General features: G+C 35.1%; 1 protein-coding gene across 3 annotated transcripts in view; it reads left to right on the top strand.

Moving 5' to 3' along the window:
- SLC41A2 (solute carrier family 41 member 2) overlaps positions 1-19,423 on the top strand; it is a 60,937-nt gene that overhangs the window by 20,711 nt on the left and 20,803 nt on the right. For 2 of the 3 annotated variants that reach the window (XM_054277481.1, XM_054277474.1), the window contains exons 7-10: positions 101-248; positions 583-662; positions 10,105-10,236; positions 11,193-11,341. In XM_054277481.1, coding sequence (XP_054133456.1) covers positions 101-248; positions 583-662; positions 10,105-10,236; positions 11,193-11,341 — 509 coding nt within the window. Of the gene's footprint in view, positions 1-100; positions 249-582; positions 663-10,104; positions 10,237-11,192; positions 11,342-15,944; positions 18,455-19,423 lie in introns of those variants that run through there. The other variant, XM_054277478.1, reaches the window with a different exon arrangement.

Below are 19,423 nucleotides of genomic sequence, written 5' to 3' on the forward strand. Positions count from 1 at the left end.
CATAATTTATTTTAGATATAAATAATTTCTAAATTAGGAAAAACATGTAGGAATATTTGGAGAGTAAAAGAAGGGTTTTTTTTCTTTATTATTATTTTAGAGACATATTACTATGTATCTCCTTTGGTTGGTGCCTTCTTTTTGGCTCTGACTCCAATGGGGATTGTCATAGCTGCCAAACACCCAGCTACCAGAACTGTCCTCCGCTCAGGATGGGAGCCTGTTATAACTGCCATGATTATTAGCAGGTAGGTCTCTTTGTCTTGCTGTATGGAAGCATCTTGATTGTCCTCCTGTATCTCTGTGTATCTTACTTGATTGTACTTGGGAGACACAGTTAAGGCCCTCTAGAATTTAGACTTTGGAATTTTGCCTCTGATCTAAGAGATTATTTAATCCAATGAAAGTTATGAATCTTAAAAGTAGAGGAATTGGCTAATGCTCTGTGGTCTTTGTTATACAAGAGCCAGTTTTAATAAGTGAATAGCTATTGTGATGTTAGTCTGTAGCTGAGAATGAAGTATTGATCTTATATTTAATGATCTTGCTTGCCTTATTTTAAATATTGTACTTTCCTTTCAGTATTGGTGGCCTTATTCTGGACACGACAGTATCTGATCCTAACTTGGTTGGAATTGTTGTTTATACCCCGGTAATTAATGGTAAGACTCTGACAGGATTAATTGCTACTATGTATCAATTGATATACCTTGTTTTGAGACTTGTCTATTACAGTAAATTTCTCTTGTGCTAATTAATGTCTGGAATATTAATTTCAAGTTTTGGTTTTGATGTCAACAGCTGTTTATTTGAACACCTGAGAAGTGCTTCCTGTTTTCACTACAACCACCGAAACATAATAGAGAATGTGAGAAGTAGAAACCTCAAGTATGCATTAAGAAACTGAAAGTGTAAATATTGAAAGAGTATATTCAAATATTAAATTATCAAATATTATATTGAAGCAGTTATGTCTTGGAAAATGTAGATTTTTTTTTATTTCAAACGTTTTTTTTTCCCTGAACATCCAAGACAAATTTTCAAACAATAATTTACTATGCACCTGTAATGTATATAGATGTAAGAACTAAGAAGCATACTTACAGGCAAGTAAATGCATTTCTCAAGGTAAATGTGTGCTCTTTCTGGTGATTGGTATGCACTTTTGAGATGAATAAAGAATGAATTTGTGGAAATTTCATCGTTAAGTGTTCTACCTCCTAAGGATAAGAACAAGCCAAATTTCAGAAGAATAGTTTATATCTTGTTAGGCTGGTGCAGTTTGAAAATTTCTTTCCTAGTACAGTACCACAGAGTTGATACCTATTTGATTTGCAACAACTATAATCACCAGCTCTGTTTCTACTGTGTTGCTGTCTAGCTGTTCTTTCTCCTTTTTGTGTTTTTCCATTTGATTTCTTACACTAATTTGCACTTTTATGTATTGTTATTAAAACCATTTCTCTAGTTACCAAGATGATTCTGTTTTAACTTAAGTTTGCCCTTGCAAGTTTCATACGAATATGTTCTATTCTGTTTCCTAAGCTATAAATGAAATTAATTATGGCCACTTCTTTTCCACCTTGATAATAAGATGTTAATAATGGTCGCTGGATTTTAGTTTTGAACCACATTGCCTTGATATAATTAATTTTCCAGACACTGTTAATGGAAATGTAACACTGGACAGTACCTAAACATTTTATAAGCTTTACTGTGGTTGAGAGTTAGTAGATCTATTGTTACCAACATTAAACAAGCTGTTCAGTTAGAGACTTTGACAGAAGCATGTTATTGGTAAATTCATGTTAGCCCTTGTTTTACAGCTTTCATGTCTTCTGGATGCTTATAAATTGTCTTTTTAATAATTCGCTCTAATTCTTATGCAGGAATATAAATTTCACTGACAAACAGATTCTCATCATCCTTTTTGACCCATTTTAAAGATATATTTTCTGTTTTCTCCACCACAGCCCTCAGGTATTCTCTAACCTCCAAAATAATCAGTTTGCAAAAATGATGACTAATACTTTATGGATTGTTCATTTAGCTCTCTAGATGCAGTAAATCTAACATAACTCCCAAGCTCTAGTATTTATTTACTTGTGATCAGGTATCACCATTTTTATGAAGGCAATAGACAAAAGAAACAGACTATTTAAGTCTTCAGCAGAGTATGTGGCTCTGCTCATGCTTGCTCTTCTTTTTCACTGAGGCCCTCTATTTCCTTTCTTCTTACTTTTGATGTGAAACACTTCCATGTTGCAACTTGAGTTCCTTACTAACTGTAAATGAAATTTTACACTGCAGCCATTAGGTTTCCGTATCTGTTCCTTGCCTTTCTATTAATTCAAAATTGTAAATACTTGCATCTAACTTTTGTGTGTTTCCATTTTGATTTCCAGATACCTAAAAGGAAAGGCAGATGTGTTGATCTCCAGCTTTTTTTCTGCTTTACACCTGTAACTTTTCTTATAGTAGTCCTTTTTTGGTTAACCCCCTGGATTTGCTTCCTAAGAGAAGAGGATTGTTCTTTTTTCTTTTTAGGCAGGTGTACCCAAACCAGTATTAAGGCAATGCCCATACATGCTTTTGAACTGTCTTTATGGGAAAAGAACTAGCCAAAACCTAGAGCCCTGGAGGTTTAGCTGACAGGTCAAAACGTCCTTGAAGAGTTAGGCAGGTGTAAGAGAGGGGAAGCTGAGGCTGCTTCAGCAGACAGGGAAGGAAAGAGTCTTTCCAGGAGGCTGGCATTGCAAGAGTTACACTTGACTCAGAATTCTAAAGGTAGAGGCATTTCTATTGGAAAATACAGAGAAGATGTGTTCTCTGTAGAGGATGCAGGGGTTTATGGTACACCTCCTGGAAAAGGAAACTATAGGTAGGTAATTTTTTGGGTTGCTGTTAGATTAGCCTCTCCTGGGTTTCATAATTCTACTGACACCTTTTGATTTTGCTGGTCAGTACAGTGTAGTAAACTGGGGGTAAGGCAGTTCTTCAGTTAAAAAAGTACATCTGTTGACATTCATTTACTGACATGAAAGGTGTGTTAGGTCACTTAACAGATGGCTTTTAAAATATTAGTGTTGCAGAAAGTTTTCTCTACCTTTCTTGGCCTTGGAATTCTCATTGTAAGCCTAAGTGCTGAAAGAAATTGAGGGTTTCCCTCTTCTATTTTCTTTTACCTTAAAGTTTGTTGCTCCTATGGCACAGAAAACCTGGGGGAAAAAAACATCAGGGAAACCTGAAAGAAATATTCTTTTCTATTGGGAATTTGTCCAGCCAAAATTTGAGAACATTGTAAATTTGTCCAGAATTTCAAGCTGTCACTGTTTTTTCAGGGCCATTTGCTGTATCTTGAACACCTGAACAATATTGACTGCAAAATGCTCAGGTGTTAGATAGGTTTCCTGTGCACCATTAAGTAGGTTTCATTCAAGTCCTGCCTAGATAGTTTGCTTATTCTTAGATGTGAGACAAGTGACTTTAATCATGTCTTACACTGTGGAGCCATAAATATTTTAGAATATTGAAGATATTCAATATTCTAAAGATACTCTGGTCTGAAACTTGAGCAACCTCAAAGTTTCCCACTCCTATTAACAATACCTACAAATATTTGCCCGAAATATTAAAATATTTTTTAAGCAGAAAGGCATTTATAGTCAGCTTTACAGCCAGTGGCCAAACATATTTCACAACTGTTTTTTCTATTTTTCTCACTGTTAGACACATGTTTAATTCTATGGTTGGCTGGGTTAAATTGCATCTCTGCTTTTTGAAAATAAACAAATGATTTTGTTGTTTCAGGCAACTTGCAGACTATTTGAGATTTAGATGTCTCTTTTATGTACTGAAATTCTGAATAAAATAACTAAGTCCAAGTGTGGCTATGCTTCATTCTAGAGTTGATTTTGAGTTGTGTTTTTTCATGAATTAAAATTTGCAAATCCTGTTATGGCATCACAGCATGTTGAATTTGGCTCAGGATTTGCAATTTGCAAGTAACTGAGTTTCTTTTGTGCAGAAAAAAAAGATAATATTACATGCTTCTGAATATGCAACAGAAATGAGCTAAGGTGCAGTTACCAGATAAAGCCACTTTCCTCTCCATTTTTATGTGTTTATACAAAATATTGTGAGATGTCTTCTAAGTATTTGCATTTCAGAAGTTACTGGGTAATAACCAACATGTCAGTAGACTTTACCCCATTTTTATGCACCTTAAAGTATGACAATTCTGCAAATTAATTCTTAAAACACCTGAAATTTGGAAATGCTTCATATCAAAAAACTTTCCTTTGCAGGTGGTTTAAAGCAGTACTCTTTACAAACCTGTTCTAATATTTTTTACTCTTTGGCTGTTCATACTTTAAAATTATTTGCTGTCTGGTGGGAATACATAGCTATTGAGGAATATGAGAAACACATATAGGAAAATTTAATACAAGACATAGTGAATGCCAGTTGTCTGGGAGATGAAAATTAAGCTTATAAAATACATTCCCCAAAACATCCCTTTTTTATCTGTTAGTAGGGTAAATTGAATGACAGACTTTCAGGTTTTTCAGAGAGCTTTTACTGTAAATTGTTTTGGAGAATATGGAAAAAAAACCCCGAGAAACCATTCTTTCTCCTCAAAAAACCCCAGCTTTTAATAGCTATTTATTTATATTTCTTTTAGTATAATTGTACTTTGATTTTTCCCACAACTGAGTGATGTTTTGATTAGAATATAACCATGTCTCAGAGAGCTGAGCATCTGAAATTTGCCTCTGTAAATCACAAGGGAAAACATTAGTGTACCTGGATGAGAGTAGAGCAATTTGGCTGGGTAGAAATTATTTTTTCTGCATACTGAGTTGGAAAGAATGTGTTAGTCTCAGAAGGCACCTCTACTGTATGAGAACTGTATAATTCAGTCTTTATTTTGGTGTTAATAAGGAGGAGGGTTTTGATTTTTGTTATTTTCTTCTGATGCATTATTAGGTAATAGATTTACTACCTTTTAGTTGCTAATTTGTACATGTAAATCTGCATATACTTTCAGTGTGTGATCTTTCTTTTAAGTCTTACTTGTAATTGTAAATTTTTTAGAAGATTTCAGTAATCATGGTGTTGTTTTCACAACGCAGTTATATCCAGAGCATTTTCATTTCTTGACATTTTTTATTAGTCATATGAAAGGAATTATTTATGAGTCAAATCAAACTTGGAATGTAATAGTTGCATATATAATAAAGCTTTCTCCTAAAAAAAGTCCATCTTGGTAAAGCTAATATTTTCCATCTGCTTTTCCCCAAACATTTGAAAGTACTAAAAGACATGCTTCAAAATAAAATGGAAGATAAATGAAGAAAAGCCCATATGAAGAGGTAGCTAGTTAGGTTTCTAATCTAAGTATTTCACTTGCATAAAACAGGATTTTTAAAAGTTAATGGTAGAGAGGTTGGGGCATTCATCTTGCATTTTCTGAAAAATAAGATGATTATTGCAAAATTTAGAGTTTTCAGTCACCATTGCAACTGAGATTCTTTTCATCCTTTTAATTTCATTATTATGATGCAAATGTTGAACTTCAAAAATGCCTGTTTGGCAAAACTGACTATTTTGAACGGTGGATTGTGCTCAGGAATGTGCAAAAATGAGAATCTTCTAGCCTTCCCTCTCTTAGATAGATTTACAAGAAAGATCAATTTGGGAATTATGTTGGCCTGATTTTCCCCTTATGTAGATATTAATTGATTTTAGGCATTTTACAACCTGTATTATAGCTGCTTGGGAACAACACATTATTCTGTGGCTGATTAATCCCTGTCCATAGAACTGGGTTTCTAAAAGTCTTTAATCTCAGGTTTGCTTTGCCTGTTCTTACACAATTTTTTGTGTGCCTCATCATGCAACTATTTATATTTTCATGAACAGTCATAGCAGTGGTCATTAAAGCTGAGTATGTTCACTTTATCTGGTGCTCTCAATACTTTAATTTGAGGCAGTTTCCTACAGGAATAATTCTTCAATTATATGTATCTAAGGAAATGATCAAAAAAGAAGAATGAAGTGGGAACTGACAGGGTTCATATATATAGGTAGTTGAATACTGCTCTGAACATTTTATGTTGCCTGTTGTACAGTTGTCCCCTTGTATTAAACAAGTACCTAAATAATGATTTTTTACTGGTTAATAATAACATGATGCATGGGGTTGTTCCTACTCAGATGGAGGACTTTGCACTTCCTTTTGTTGAATTTCAGGAGATTTCTCTTTACCCAGCTCTCCATCCTGTCCAGTTCCCTCTGAATGGCAGCACAACCCTCTGGTTTATCAACTACTCCTTCCAGTTAATTAACTGCCTTAATAAAATGATGAGGTTTTAAATTTCCTTTAAAGTTGTAAGTCAGTGTGACATCCTTTGCACTTTAGCACACAACATGTCTTTGCTTATTGACAAAGCAGCACTCTCGTATTGAAGTAAAACACATTTGCTCTTCTGAGAGGAATGAAGTAATAATTGCTGGATTTTACTTTTAAAATAAATCGTTTCCCCCTATGTTGTAGTATAGTATTTGCTATGGTGGCTGCAGTAGTGTTTTCCAGGAGAAAAATTTCTGGATTAATCAAATGTTGATGTAAACAGTCCTCATATACATCCACAGAGCTTTTAATAATATGAGCAGCTACTGAGCATGTGACTATTTTATACATTCAGAAGATGCTGAGAAGTTATCAGTTTTACATATCAACACCTTGCCAACCTATGCAGTTTTATCTGTTTTCTGTTTCTTGCAGAGATCTGATTAATCTGGTGTAGCTGAGATGGTTATTGCACATGCACAGTAGCTGCTGTTACCAAACAAACTGAATATCTCTGTACATATGAAGTGATTCATTCAGCCTTATACGAGTCATTCGGTGACCAGCAGAATAGTGAGACCTGACTCTGTTCTCATTTGTATCCTACGGTTTTTAGACAGTCTTTTCAGCCTGTGGTACTCTGTATTGACTCATGTTCCTGCTATACCCACTGCTCACAACATCATCTCCATTTTCTCTCTGCTTTCCACAGCATTGCCATTCATCTTCTGGCTCACTGAGCTGCTGGCTGAGCAAGAGGCATCATGCCTCTCTCCAAGCTGAGTGCTGACTTGCCAGCTGGCCTGCTTATGCTTATGCCATGAACTATATAGCTCATATTACTGTCTTTGGTATCACTGAGGACATGGCTTTGGATCTTTTCTTTTATTCATCTAGTCGCTGTTTTGTTTTTGGTAGATTGTTTAAATATGCCTGGAAGTAGTTACCATGTCTGTCCTTCTGTCAGATGTGGTTGAAATTGGTCGAAAAGTTCAAAAACAAGTTTTTAGGAATTGAAATTGAATAGTGAATGAGCAGAACTAAAATACAGTGTCACTGCTGCTGTGACCACCATACATTGTTGGCTGGCTGAGACTGAGACTATGGATTCTAGAAGCATTTACACTTCACTATACCTGACTATCTTCTGTGAGTTCAAATTATAATTATATCACTAATATTAGTGATATAATTTAAAATAATTTTGCTAAACATACAAATATTTCATTTTCATTTAGCTAAAATAGATTGTTCAACTCAGCTGTAGTTACACCTCTTGAAATCACACTCTGCACTGGCTGTTCCGGTTAGCTTGTCAGCTTCCTTTGCAGAGCAGCTATCACCTCTTTTACCTGTATTCCATGGCTGGCCAGTTTCTTTTAGCATAATTTTTGATACGTGTCAGTAATTTCTTGCTATCTACATGAGCAATAGGGCTTGGGGAATACTTTCTCTAAATGATGGGTATAAAAGTGAAAAGGTTTGTCATTAATAGCTTTCCATCAAAGGATTGACAACCAATCTTACACCTTCTTTCATAGACTTGTCAATGTCTGTTGTCCAGACAGATTTTTTAATCACCATTTCAAGTGAATTTATTTCTATCTTCCTTAATTCTTTTATCTCATTCAGTTTCCTGTATTGTTAACTGGGAAAAAAAGTCCAGATCACCTGTTATATTTCTGTGTCTGAATTTGTTGAAGCAAATAATTATCAGTCACAAAAGAAGACTACATACATCCTAGAAAATGTTTAAAATCTAGAGAGTTGTGCCAAAGTGGTTTGTAGGTGCATTGCTAAAAACTGAAACGAGCCCTATGTACTTCTGTCTTTTATTTCTTTTTGTAGTGCTATAAGAGAAGCAGATAGTTGCAGAATATTTTACTATTTTTTTTCTCTTAATATTGTTGTGCATAAATCAATTATTGCAGTTTTTAGCCTGATTGTAATTACCCAGATTGCCTTTATGGCCTCACTTTTAGCAGAAACTTTCATATTTTCCAGTTATATGGCACTATCTCCACTTTGTAGCTCTATTAAGATGAGGTTTTACATGACAGCTTTTTCATAATTCAGTCATTGAAGTTACCTGATCCCCTTCCAAATGTAGTACATTGATCCTTAATTTTACTTCTGCCTCTCTTTCTGTATCTTATTCTCCCTAGTCAAAAATATCTAATTTATTATTCTCAATGGAAGGACACATTTTGAGTCCTATTTAGATTAGTTTAAATAATTTTAAATCTCTCCTAATTTAGATAAATTCCTTACTTTGGTACTTTTCTTGTAGTTCATCTGAAGAAAGATCTACTACTGTTTTAATTTTCTTTGCTAACTCTCACTCAGCCTTTTGGTAGTTCTTCTTTTATCCCTGTTTCTCCTGACTGGGAACATGCATTTCCTGATTTGTATCTGACATTTTTCTTAAAAGGCCTTTCTTGTTAGCTTCAGCCATTTATTATCATTAACTAGCAGTGAGGCAGGACATCTTTCAGATCTCAGTATTAGATCTCTGTGCTAACCACTCTGTAATCACCAAAAGAATTTGGGAAACAGTACCTTCTGTTCACCACAAATACTTGTTCTGCAACCAGACAAAGCCCTAAGCATCAGATAAACAAATTAATTCAACTACAATAAACAAGGCCTTTCTCCTTCTGATGTGGGGACAAGATCTGCATTACTTCTGCATCTTCTCAGACCAACCCATTGCTATGTAAAGCATCCAAATCAGGGAAAGAAAAAGCATGTGCTTGATATGCAAGTAGACAGCAACAAAGTATAATATTAGGAGGGTTTCATGTTACTGCACTCTGCAGTGTGGATGTAACAAGTTGTTTTAGTTATGTGTTCGTTGAAGTAAAAATTCACAGGACGTCAAACAGCCTAGAGTGGAAGGAACCTCGAAATATCATCTGGCTCAACCTTATGTGAGAAGGGCAGACTGGATGAGATTTTCTGGCACCTGCTCCAGTCACATCTAGAAAATCTCCTGTGAAGTGGACTCCACCATGTCCCTGGGGTGGTTGTTCCATTGAATTTTTCTCACCCTAACAGATTTATTTTTTATATTGAGGTGAATACTCTGCCAGTACAGCTTGTACTCGTTGCCCCTTTTCAGAAAGAAACTAAAATCTCTATCACTACCATTCTTTTAACAATCAGCTCTTCAGACACTCATCTTCCTCTTTCAGCCTGAGTTAAAAGTGGCGGAAGGCTATAGTTACTCATGCTTTGTCTCAGAGGGGAATGAATATATTAACTCTTGAAGCCTTCTCTGGCCCTGTGGTCGTGTGTGAAATCTGCATTTATGTTTGTGTTAGTGAGCTTTCATTACTTACCCTGGCCAGAAATATTCCCCTGCGGAGGTAATCCAGCAGTTTCACAACTGTGTCATACTTCTGGTGATCCAAGAGGGGTTTCCAAAGAAGAGGCAGTGATAAAAAAGAGTTTCACCTATGAGAAAGCGTAAGATTGAACCTTTTGGACTTTCTGCTCTTGCCATGGTTCAAAACTGATCTCCAAATTCCCAGTGATACATTAAACTGTAGCCCACATTTTTTGGACTGATTTTAATGACTTGTAGCCTGTCTACAACTAATATACATTCTAAAGATATTTTTCATTTTGGCTTTTGTTTGCAAGGTAGTGTGATAAACACAGAGGAAGTTGGTAAATGTGCAAAAATATTGCCTGCTAGAGGAAAAAAATACTTGAACATTTTTCATTGGTTTCCCTTTGCATTTCAGGTATTGGTGGCAATCTAGTAGCTATTCAAGCTAGCAGAATTTCTACCTACCTCCATTTACACAGCATTCCTGGAGAGCTGCCAGAGGAGGCCAAGGGTTGCTATTACCCATGCAGAACATACTGTGGTACAGGTATGTCTGAGTTAAAAATCCTGTCTCACATCTCTTTATCCCTGTGTGCCAAACTGTATCACTAGTGAGAAATGGCAATGAACTGAACTTGCTGTGTGCAATTCAAAGGCTGGGTGAGGCTTGGCAGTTTCATTTACCTGAAAATGAAACTGCCAAGCCTCACCCAGCTCACACAGCTGTTTTTGCCTGTGAGAATCACAGAAAACTCCCGGAGGGATGGATTAGCAGAGAGGAGCACAGAGAAGCGTGAAGCCCCGGAATAGGCTGGTGAGGCAGGACACCGGGATAACCACTCAGAAAGGTTTCAGCCTTCAACTTTCCTTAGCTTCTCTACCTGCTCCCAAGTTTTGTCTGCCTTCAGAACTTCAAACCAATTTCCTGTTAGGGCCAAACGGACATAATTACTAAGCCAAATCCCTGCTTTCCATTTCCAGTTTGCCATTTTTTCTCTAGATTATTTATTCACAGGTTATTCCTCCCCTGTATTTGCACTTTCCTAATGATGTAGTAACTGTTGTGAAATGTGATGTGTCACCACTGTGTATTACACTTCCATATTTATTAAATGAATTGAAACAGATGTGAAAGTGGTAAATGTGGGATTACTTTCTAGAAATATAAGGTATTTTTGAGGATGTCTTGAATATGGAGTCCAAAAGATCCTCTTTACTAGTAAGACTTTAGGAAGTCCAAAAATGTAGATGGTATTACATGAGCACAGAATGAAGGCAGTTTGCACCCTTTTCCAGAAGGGCTCTGCTTACCTTTTCTGGAAGACAGTGACATTCCTCTGGAGTTTTTTAGTGGAAAATAATGCCTCCTGTTTCACAGTAGCCAATGCTGTGGAATTCCAAAAATGGGAGTTTTTATACTGAAATGAATAAAAATCTAATATAGGAATTGAAGAGCTTAACCAAATGTTGTATTTTTTTATTTTTATTTTTTTTTTATTGTAGGAGTAAATAACAAATCAGCCCAAGTTCTACTTCTCTTGGTGATTCCTGGACACTTGATTTTCTTGTACACTATCCACTTAATGAAAAGCGGACATACTTCCTTAACCCCCATCTTTATAGCAGTCTATTTGTTGGCAGCTCTGCTACAGGTAAGAATAAGTACAACTGGCAAATGCTTGTATAAAATCAAGTTCTTGAAGAAAATAATTTTTTTTCTGGTATCTGAAATTGTATGAAGGGTACAAGAAGGTGTGGTTTAATAGAGACTTTCAGCACAGTTCTGGATTAGCTGATTATCTGCACAAGTATACAGTTTATGCAGGTGTACTGTTATTGTGAGTGCTTTGCAGAACATACTTGACTGCATTATCTCCTTGTCATGTATTTTTCACCTGCTTTTGGAACCATTGCATCTAAACCCCCATCATTGTAATCAGCTAGAGGGGAAATGGAAAGAAGAGAAGGGAAATGGAAAGAAAGAAAGGTAGCATTTATGAATAATGAAAGTCGAGGAAAACTGTTAAAAAAATCTCCTAAAGTGGTTCACGTTACTGTTTCAGTTAACATAGTCCAGTAGATGAAAATATTACAGCTTCCTTGGTGTGTTCTTAATATTTATTAGTTTAAATTAATATGACAGCAAACACCGTACAAGAAATTGTACTTGCATTAATTGTCAAACTTCGTTACCTTATTTGGCTGTTTTACCTAATGGTCTGTTCATAGCCAGCAAGGGCAGTTCTTGAAAGATGCCTTTTGAAATAGCAATGTCTTAAAGTGAAATGATTTCATTTTGAGAAATCACTAATACAAAATAAAATATTTTATTAAAGCCACACCTAATTTTTAGGTATAACTTGCCTGAATTAACTATAATGTTTCATTACACCTTAAAACCAAAAAGTGACTGTTTGTGTTACACAGTAGAAATGTAATTGCAATATCCATAATATAAATATATGTGCTACTTAAAAAAATGTGACCAATTAAGTTTTAGAAAACAAACAATGACATTATCAACAGGTCAATACTTAATGAAATGATAATTTTTAATGTTCTGAATTGTCCCATTTTTTTCACACTGCTATCTCAATAAGGACAGGTTTCAAAAACTGTTACAGTTTTACATGGGAATTTTATACCTTTCTGGTAGAACATGACTGGTAATGTTTCAACCTTTGCAAGTGAGAGTGTCATACTAAAAGACATAAATTAGTTTTCATTTCCTTCTTATATAATATTCCTAGTTTCCAACCTTATCACTTGCTTTATAATGTGTTTTCCTGAGGAAATGATGCTATTCCTTTACTCTGTCTGTTCTGTCTGGGTTGGGGCAACAGCCCCTGGTAATGGAAGATTGCAGAGTGATTCCCGTCAGTATTAAACTTCCAAGATTTCCTGTGGGAATCAACCTGAATTCATAAATCCAGTTCTCCTGCTCAGAGAACTACAATCACAGCATGTTTAGGGACAATTTCTTCAGCAGCAAGACTTGACAAATGCAGAAATCTCAGGTTTTCACCTGAAAACCTGAGGCATTATGGCAGAACTCTCAAATGACATAGTAATTTAAACCCAGCAGCAGCACGTATACAGGTGTAAAGTTGAATTTTCATTAATTCAGGATCTGATTGGAGTATTCAGATTTTAGTCATGTATGTCTATTGCAGTACATCAGGCCACACCTGATTTTCTTGATTTTTCACCAAGAAAGCAGACACAGAGCTTTTCTCTTTTTTTTCCCTGCTCCCTTTTATGGATTATTTTTTCCTCTCTATCTTCTGTCTTTAGTCATAAAAGGCAATTTGAGATGTATTTACTTGGAAACTGAGTACCAGTATTGCAAACTATAACTTCTCATGGGTCTTGACATATTTACAATTTGAAACCCTTTGGTTTTAAAGACCTGGAAATATTTAATAGATTCCCCATTTGGATTATTCTGGCATTTCTCTAGTAGTGATTATTGTAGTGTTGCATACCTCTAATTAGAGCAGATTTAGTTTTCAGAGAGATGATGCTTGCTTTAACCCTTAAATCTTCATCACAGTTTATTTACCTGTCGGTCCGTAGTACTTCTTACTGCAGTTTCATGCTTTTAAGTTTCTCCTGTCTCAAGGAAAGCACTTAAATATTTGTACTCATTCCTCTTCCCTTTTTCAGTGACAACATCTATACGCCTGCAAACAGTAAAAACCAGTTTTCAATCTGCCATTTATTTTGGCATAACCTAATAGCTACTGATCTTATTTTTCCTGAATTCTTTTATATTTTTGCCCTCTCAGTGAGAGCTTTACCAGTTCCGCTGTAAAACTGAAAAGCCTCACAGCTAAGTATTATTATTTCAATTAACAACAAACTAAATGCATTAACAGTCTTTTGAGCAGTGAGAGATCTGCATTCTCTTTTTTATAATATGTTGGACTTTGATTTATTTTCACTTTGCGTGGAAGATACATGAAAATGGATGTCAAAAATTAAAATCCTGCTTGCAAGCTGGATATTTTGTGTTTGAGGTGGTAGATGATAATTTAGCAGAATACAGTGTTGATATCACTGTTTTGACCTTTGCCATCCCTTACTTGTATTGAGCTGGGGGCCAGAAAGTGTTGCTAAAAATGATTATGGCAATATACCAGCTATGTAGGTTTTTCCTCACTATGTTAAAAAATAATGCTAAATTAAAAAATAACAACAGCAATTAAATTAGTTTTATGTCTTTAACATTCAAGTGACTATTGTAAGGTGTTAAATTATTTAATGACATATTTCACAGTGGACTGCAATAGATTGTTAATTGACTTTGATTCTGTTTATTATTTCTGACAGTCCATCTCTGTTTATTTAAAATGGAGAGGAAAGGGTTAGAGAAATGGCAAATGTAGAACTCTAAATGGAATGTTGGAGTAAATGGGAAAAAAATCAAGAAAATGTTAATGCAAAGATATTGATTATTCCTTTTATATTTTTCTCTGTCTCTATCAGTTTATGCTATCCTACATTATTTCTACAGTAAAACTGTAACATGTATATGAATTCTATTTTCCATTTTAACAAGACTTTTTCAAATTGCCTGTAAACTACACTATCCATCCCAAAGTGATAAAAATGGAATTTATTTGCATTGAAAGCTCTGTGCAGCATCACTGAAGTTCCACTCAGATAGTTTAATTTTCAACCAAATCTGATGAAATTCATCTTTGATTGTTTTTTTCACCACCCAGGCCTACCAGCTTCTTTCATCTCATCTCCCTACCTGTTCTGAGGTATTCTTAGATATTTTCTCCACAGCATTTCATTAAAATAAGCTATTTATGGGAACTAAATAATTAACATGCCGTGATGTATTATCAATAGTATAATTCACTTTTTATTGGTTGAAAATATGCTGTGTAATAAAACGAAGTGCAGTTTCCCTGAATAAGCAGTTTTTTTCTAAAAATCATTACATTAAGATATTTTAAGTAATATGAGTAGTCAGAGCTATGGTTTGCATTCTTTTTGATTCTCTGTGAATGAGACTGTTCTGGGTTTCCAAGCTTAAGAAAAACCAGAAAACATTTTATTTAATTTCATTTTCATTTTCCTATCCTTAATAATACAGCTGTTTCTAATCTTTAAATAAATATACATTCTTGAAATGTTCTTCAATTAAATTTATAAACTGATTGTCTTGACATCCAAGGCTGTACTCACTTTAACTTGAGAGGGGCTGGGATTTCACAATTATTTTTCCATAAAGGGGGAAAAACTGCACAATTATTTATATTAATCTGCATTCAGGTAAAACTTTTAGGCTGAAGTCTAAAAGGTTTAGCTCTGTAGTGAAGAGACTTTTCTGTGTTTATGAATGGCAGCACCAGAGGAAAATGCAATGAAAGGCACAATGGGGATTGTATACCCTGTAAGCATGAGGATGCTTCACACAATGCACTGTACAGTATCAGGGCAAGCCAATGTGCCTAATCAAAGCCAGTATAATATTATAAAGTGCTGTTGGATTTGGTGAGTGTTCAAAAAGAAAATTCTTTCCTTGAAAGTCTTACAAGAGCAAGCCACAAACATGCACCAGCATACTGCATGCAGTTATAATATGGCATTTGACAGATGAAGGTTCTGTTAACTGGGAAACAGTCCTCCTCTTGTTCCCCACAAAGGCACAAGTATTTTTTTTCTGTTTGAGGCTGTGCATCAAGTAGAGCTTCATCCCCTGTCTTGTCAGGCTGCAGCAGAAGGAGAGCAGCACTGGAATTGCCAAGCTGTCAGTCCTGGTGCACGGCTCAGGGCGCTCAAAGGCAGCCTCTATTCTGTGTGTTCTCACTGAGCCAGTAAAATGCCCTGTCAGGAATTTTCACACCTACTGACCAAATCTGAACACACAGTTATGTTAAAGTCTCAGGGAATAAACAAACAATAGGAGATTCCCAGAGCTATTACCAAGCAAATAAGTAATTCCAAAATTCTTCTTACCCAGTGAAGGTCAGATGTGCACAGCTGTGAAGTCACTTTTGCAGTGCTTCAGGGCTGTTTGGGGCAATAGAAAACCAAGAATTCAGCAGTGCTTATAACGATTTCCAGCTTACATCAAAAATGTCTAGGATTTCTCACCAATGTGAGGCTTCTAATGATGGTATGGGCCTCTTTAATGTGGAAACATAGCTTGTGGGATATACTGTACGTTACAGAGAAAAAAGGAAGGTTGTGTTTATAGACAAAATATTGATGCATTTCAAATATTGCTTTTTCTAACAGGAAAGGTTACTTCCAAAAGATGAAGTGTATAACTGCTAAAGAGACTATATTTCAAGGAAATACAGAAAGCCAAGCCCAAATCTGGACAGTTCTGTATGTTCAGTGCTTTCTCCTTGCAGCATGACAAGCAGACTTGCTAGACTCATTGGGGTCTGACCATGGGTACAACAGCTCCTTCCTTTCCAGCCATGTTGCTGTCTGGGGTAGAAGCCCAGCTCCTACCGAGTCATAGCAGGGATTTGTCATTTTTGCCTCCAGAAGGCTGGGCTCAAAGTGCTTGTGTATGAGCATACCAGAGCACTTACTGGTCTGGGTTACACATGTTAGCGAGTAGCTGAGAAACAGCCTGAAATTAGGACTGTTTTGGTGAAACCAGGGTGTCTGGCAAAGCTACAAAGAAATCAAGATGACAATATGAAAAACTTATATGAAATATGAAATCTAAAAAAAAAAAAAAGAGTTCCTTCCCACAAAATTAGGTCAATATAATGAAATTGACTCAGAAACAACTTCAGTTAAAGCGGTTTCTTTTTTTTACTTCAAAGAGGTCTTAGGGTGACATCAGTGTATGCTGTGCTGTCTGGATACTTGGATACCTTAGAGGAGCTGATGCCATTTACCTACAACAGAAACAACAGCAACAAGAAAAAGCTTGCTGTTCAGTGGTTTCTTTGCAGCCAGGCATTAAAGGAAATCTCTGCATGTTTGGAGGAAACAGTGTCTTGTCCCCTCTGGACATGACACATGCCAGATACTCTACCAGAGAAAATCATACAGAAAAATGTCTTTTGAAAAATGGGTGTAGTTCCTAGTCTGAGAGTTCACTGACTACAAATTTCTGACTGTAGAAATGGAAACTCAGAGAGTTCAGTGTAGATCTACTACAAGCACTTTACAGTTACTACTTCATCAAAAGCCATTTAAAATTGGAGACATGTCATGCATAATTTGAAAATGAACTTCATGAAGGGTCAAAGCCACTGGAAGACTTAAATCATAACTCTGGTGAGAACGACAGTCAGAACACAGTAGTCTTTAGAGATTCTTAAATGGGATTTTTTAGTCATAATTAAAATAACAAATAAATAAACTTACATTCGAATTTCATAGATTTGTAAGAGTTCTTATCCAGTAATTGCCGGATCTTTTCATAGTGCACTTATGGGTAAATTTTGATTCAGTATAATTTTGAAAGTAAAGGAGACTTAAAACACATTTGAAAAATATTATCTTAGTTTATTTACATCTGTGTTTCCTGTCTAAGGTAGTTGAATGCAACTATTTTGTAATGCATCTTCAGATGGAAAAAATTTAAGGTGGAATCATCAGTAATAGCAACAGGCAGTTTAACAGTTTAATTTTCCAGCTTGGTGTTGCAATTCACTTATCACAGCAAATAATAAAAGTGAACAATTCTATGCTGTTTTACAAATATTCTTCATTTGAATATTACACTTTTATCACTGTGAATTTGACATGCATCCACATGCATCCAATTTGACATGTCCACATGACAAATTGACATTCCAGATGAAAGAAATAATAAAAATATTGTAGCATCCTGCAACTTATTAATTAGGCTATAGGAAGCCTAGACAGTATTAAGAATGTTTGGAAGGAGTTATGTATTTTTATTTTAAATAATAGAATTTTGGTCTTTTCCCATTTTAGGAATCATAAGAAATTATTTTCATGAGAAAATACAGATGTACTACATGCAAAAGATCAAAAATAACTTTTCTTCACCTAACTTTCTTTGTTATTTGTATCTAAAGACCTTGAAAGAATGAAAGTAAATTTAGTACACAATAACAAAGGAAAAAAAAACTGCTTTGTAGTCTGTTATGTTCCCATTTCTAGTCTTGCAGTAATAAGATTTGAACTTTCAAAATAGTAAAGCTCACTCATATTTAAGTATTCATGTTATTTCACTTCCAATCTGAAATTCATGATTTGAGTCAGAAAGTTCAGTATCAAGAATTACTCTCAATTTCCATCCTTTATTGTACCAAATAATGTGAGTACTTATATTCCTTATTTTTAGATTCTTCATCATTAGGATTTTTCAAGATTTTCCCCTCCCTCCTACTCTAATTTCTGTATTCTGCTGCTTCTGAGGACTTTTTTTGACAGTGAGACCAAAGGGTGATTTTTAGAAATGCAGTCTAAGTCTGATCATGCCTTTAGTTTCATTTTCCTCTCTTTTGATTGTGATTTTTTCCCCTGTAATAACGATAATAATATAGCATGATTTTCCTTTTAAAACATCTGGAATTTTACTAGTATTTTTGCAATCCTGTCTCTGGACCCTTTTTTTTTCTTGATCAGTGACTATTGAGTGTCTTTTCTTTTCTTAGCAAGATCTATTTATATAGATAGATATTTGGTTATTTTTTCCCTTTCTTAAAGCCTGCAGTTATTTCATCCTTCAGAATGGAAGAATTCCTAGAGCTTTTTTTCATAATTCTACTACTACTCATCTCCCTTTTTGCAGAAAACTCTATATTAAATAATTTCTATGCTAAATAATTTTTGTACTGTATTATTAGGCTTTTCTATGATGTTCATCCCTTTTTCTTTCCCCTCAAAACCAGCTGGTTTACCATTGGGAGAAGTAAGGCTTTCTTCTTCATAGCATGGCTGCAGGGCAGAAATGCAGTGTTTGTACTGCTGTGCCATCTGCATCAATTTACTGACAGAAGTATCTGTCACTGATAAATAAAAAGTCTCACAAAATGTGAAGTGTCATCTTGCAATGTCTCTTTTACAACTTTTTTTTAATCTGTCAGATCTTTATGAGTCACTTATCACTTTGAATTCAAGACTCTTTCAAAAATTCAGCAAACTCATAGTAGGGTACTTATTTTCTTTTTTTCCCTTTATTTTATTTTTCCCCCAAAATAATCATTTGATTGATGACTTTGATTGCCTTGTTTTAACAGTGATGAGAAGCAAAATCTTCTTGAAGTCTTAGTCACATCGATTCCGTCTTGCATTAAATACTGATGTGAACAAATAAGTAACCATTTCCAAAGACTGAGCCAAATAATTCTTAAATATATGTGAGTTTCTAGCCATGCAGATGCATGATGAATGATCGCATCATTCCTTCACCAAAATAAGTGAAGGCTGGAACTGCAGTCTCATTACTTAATCTGTGAGCACAAAGTCCTGATTGCCATCACATACTGTTACAAGCACCAGTTAATATAATCTGCTGTAAATTTTTCTTATGACTTACAAAATGCAGACTTGTTATAATTTGCATTATTTGTTGTGCACCTGTACATTAATACAGCAAAAAAAATATTTGGGAAGGTTCACAAAAGCTGAGTTTCCAAACTGCCCACTTAACACTGTAGTCTAATTTCAGCATGGAAAACATAGCCAACTGAAAGGTTTTCATGTTGTGATTTTTAAGAGTCAAAAGTGAATACTGTCATCTAAAATGGAGTGTGTGTGTTATGTCTAATTGGTTG

This window comes from Melozone crissalis, unplaced genomic scaffold (assembly GCF_028551555.1).
Source record: "Melozone crissalis strain CALT ecotype California unplaced genomic scaffold, PUWL_Pcris_2 ptg000004l_1, whole genome shotgun sequence".
In the NCBI taxonomy this organism is placed as follows: domain Eukaryota; kingdom Metazoa; phylum Chordata; class Aves; order Passeriformes; family Passerellidae; genus Melozone; species Melozone crissalis.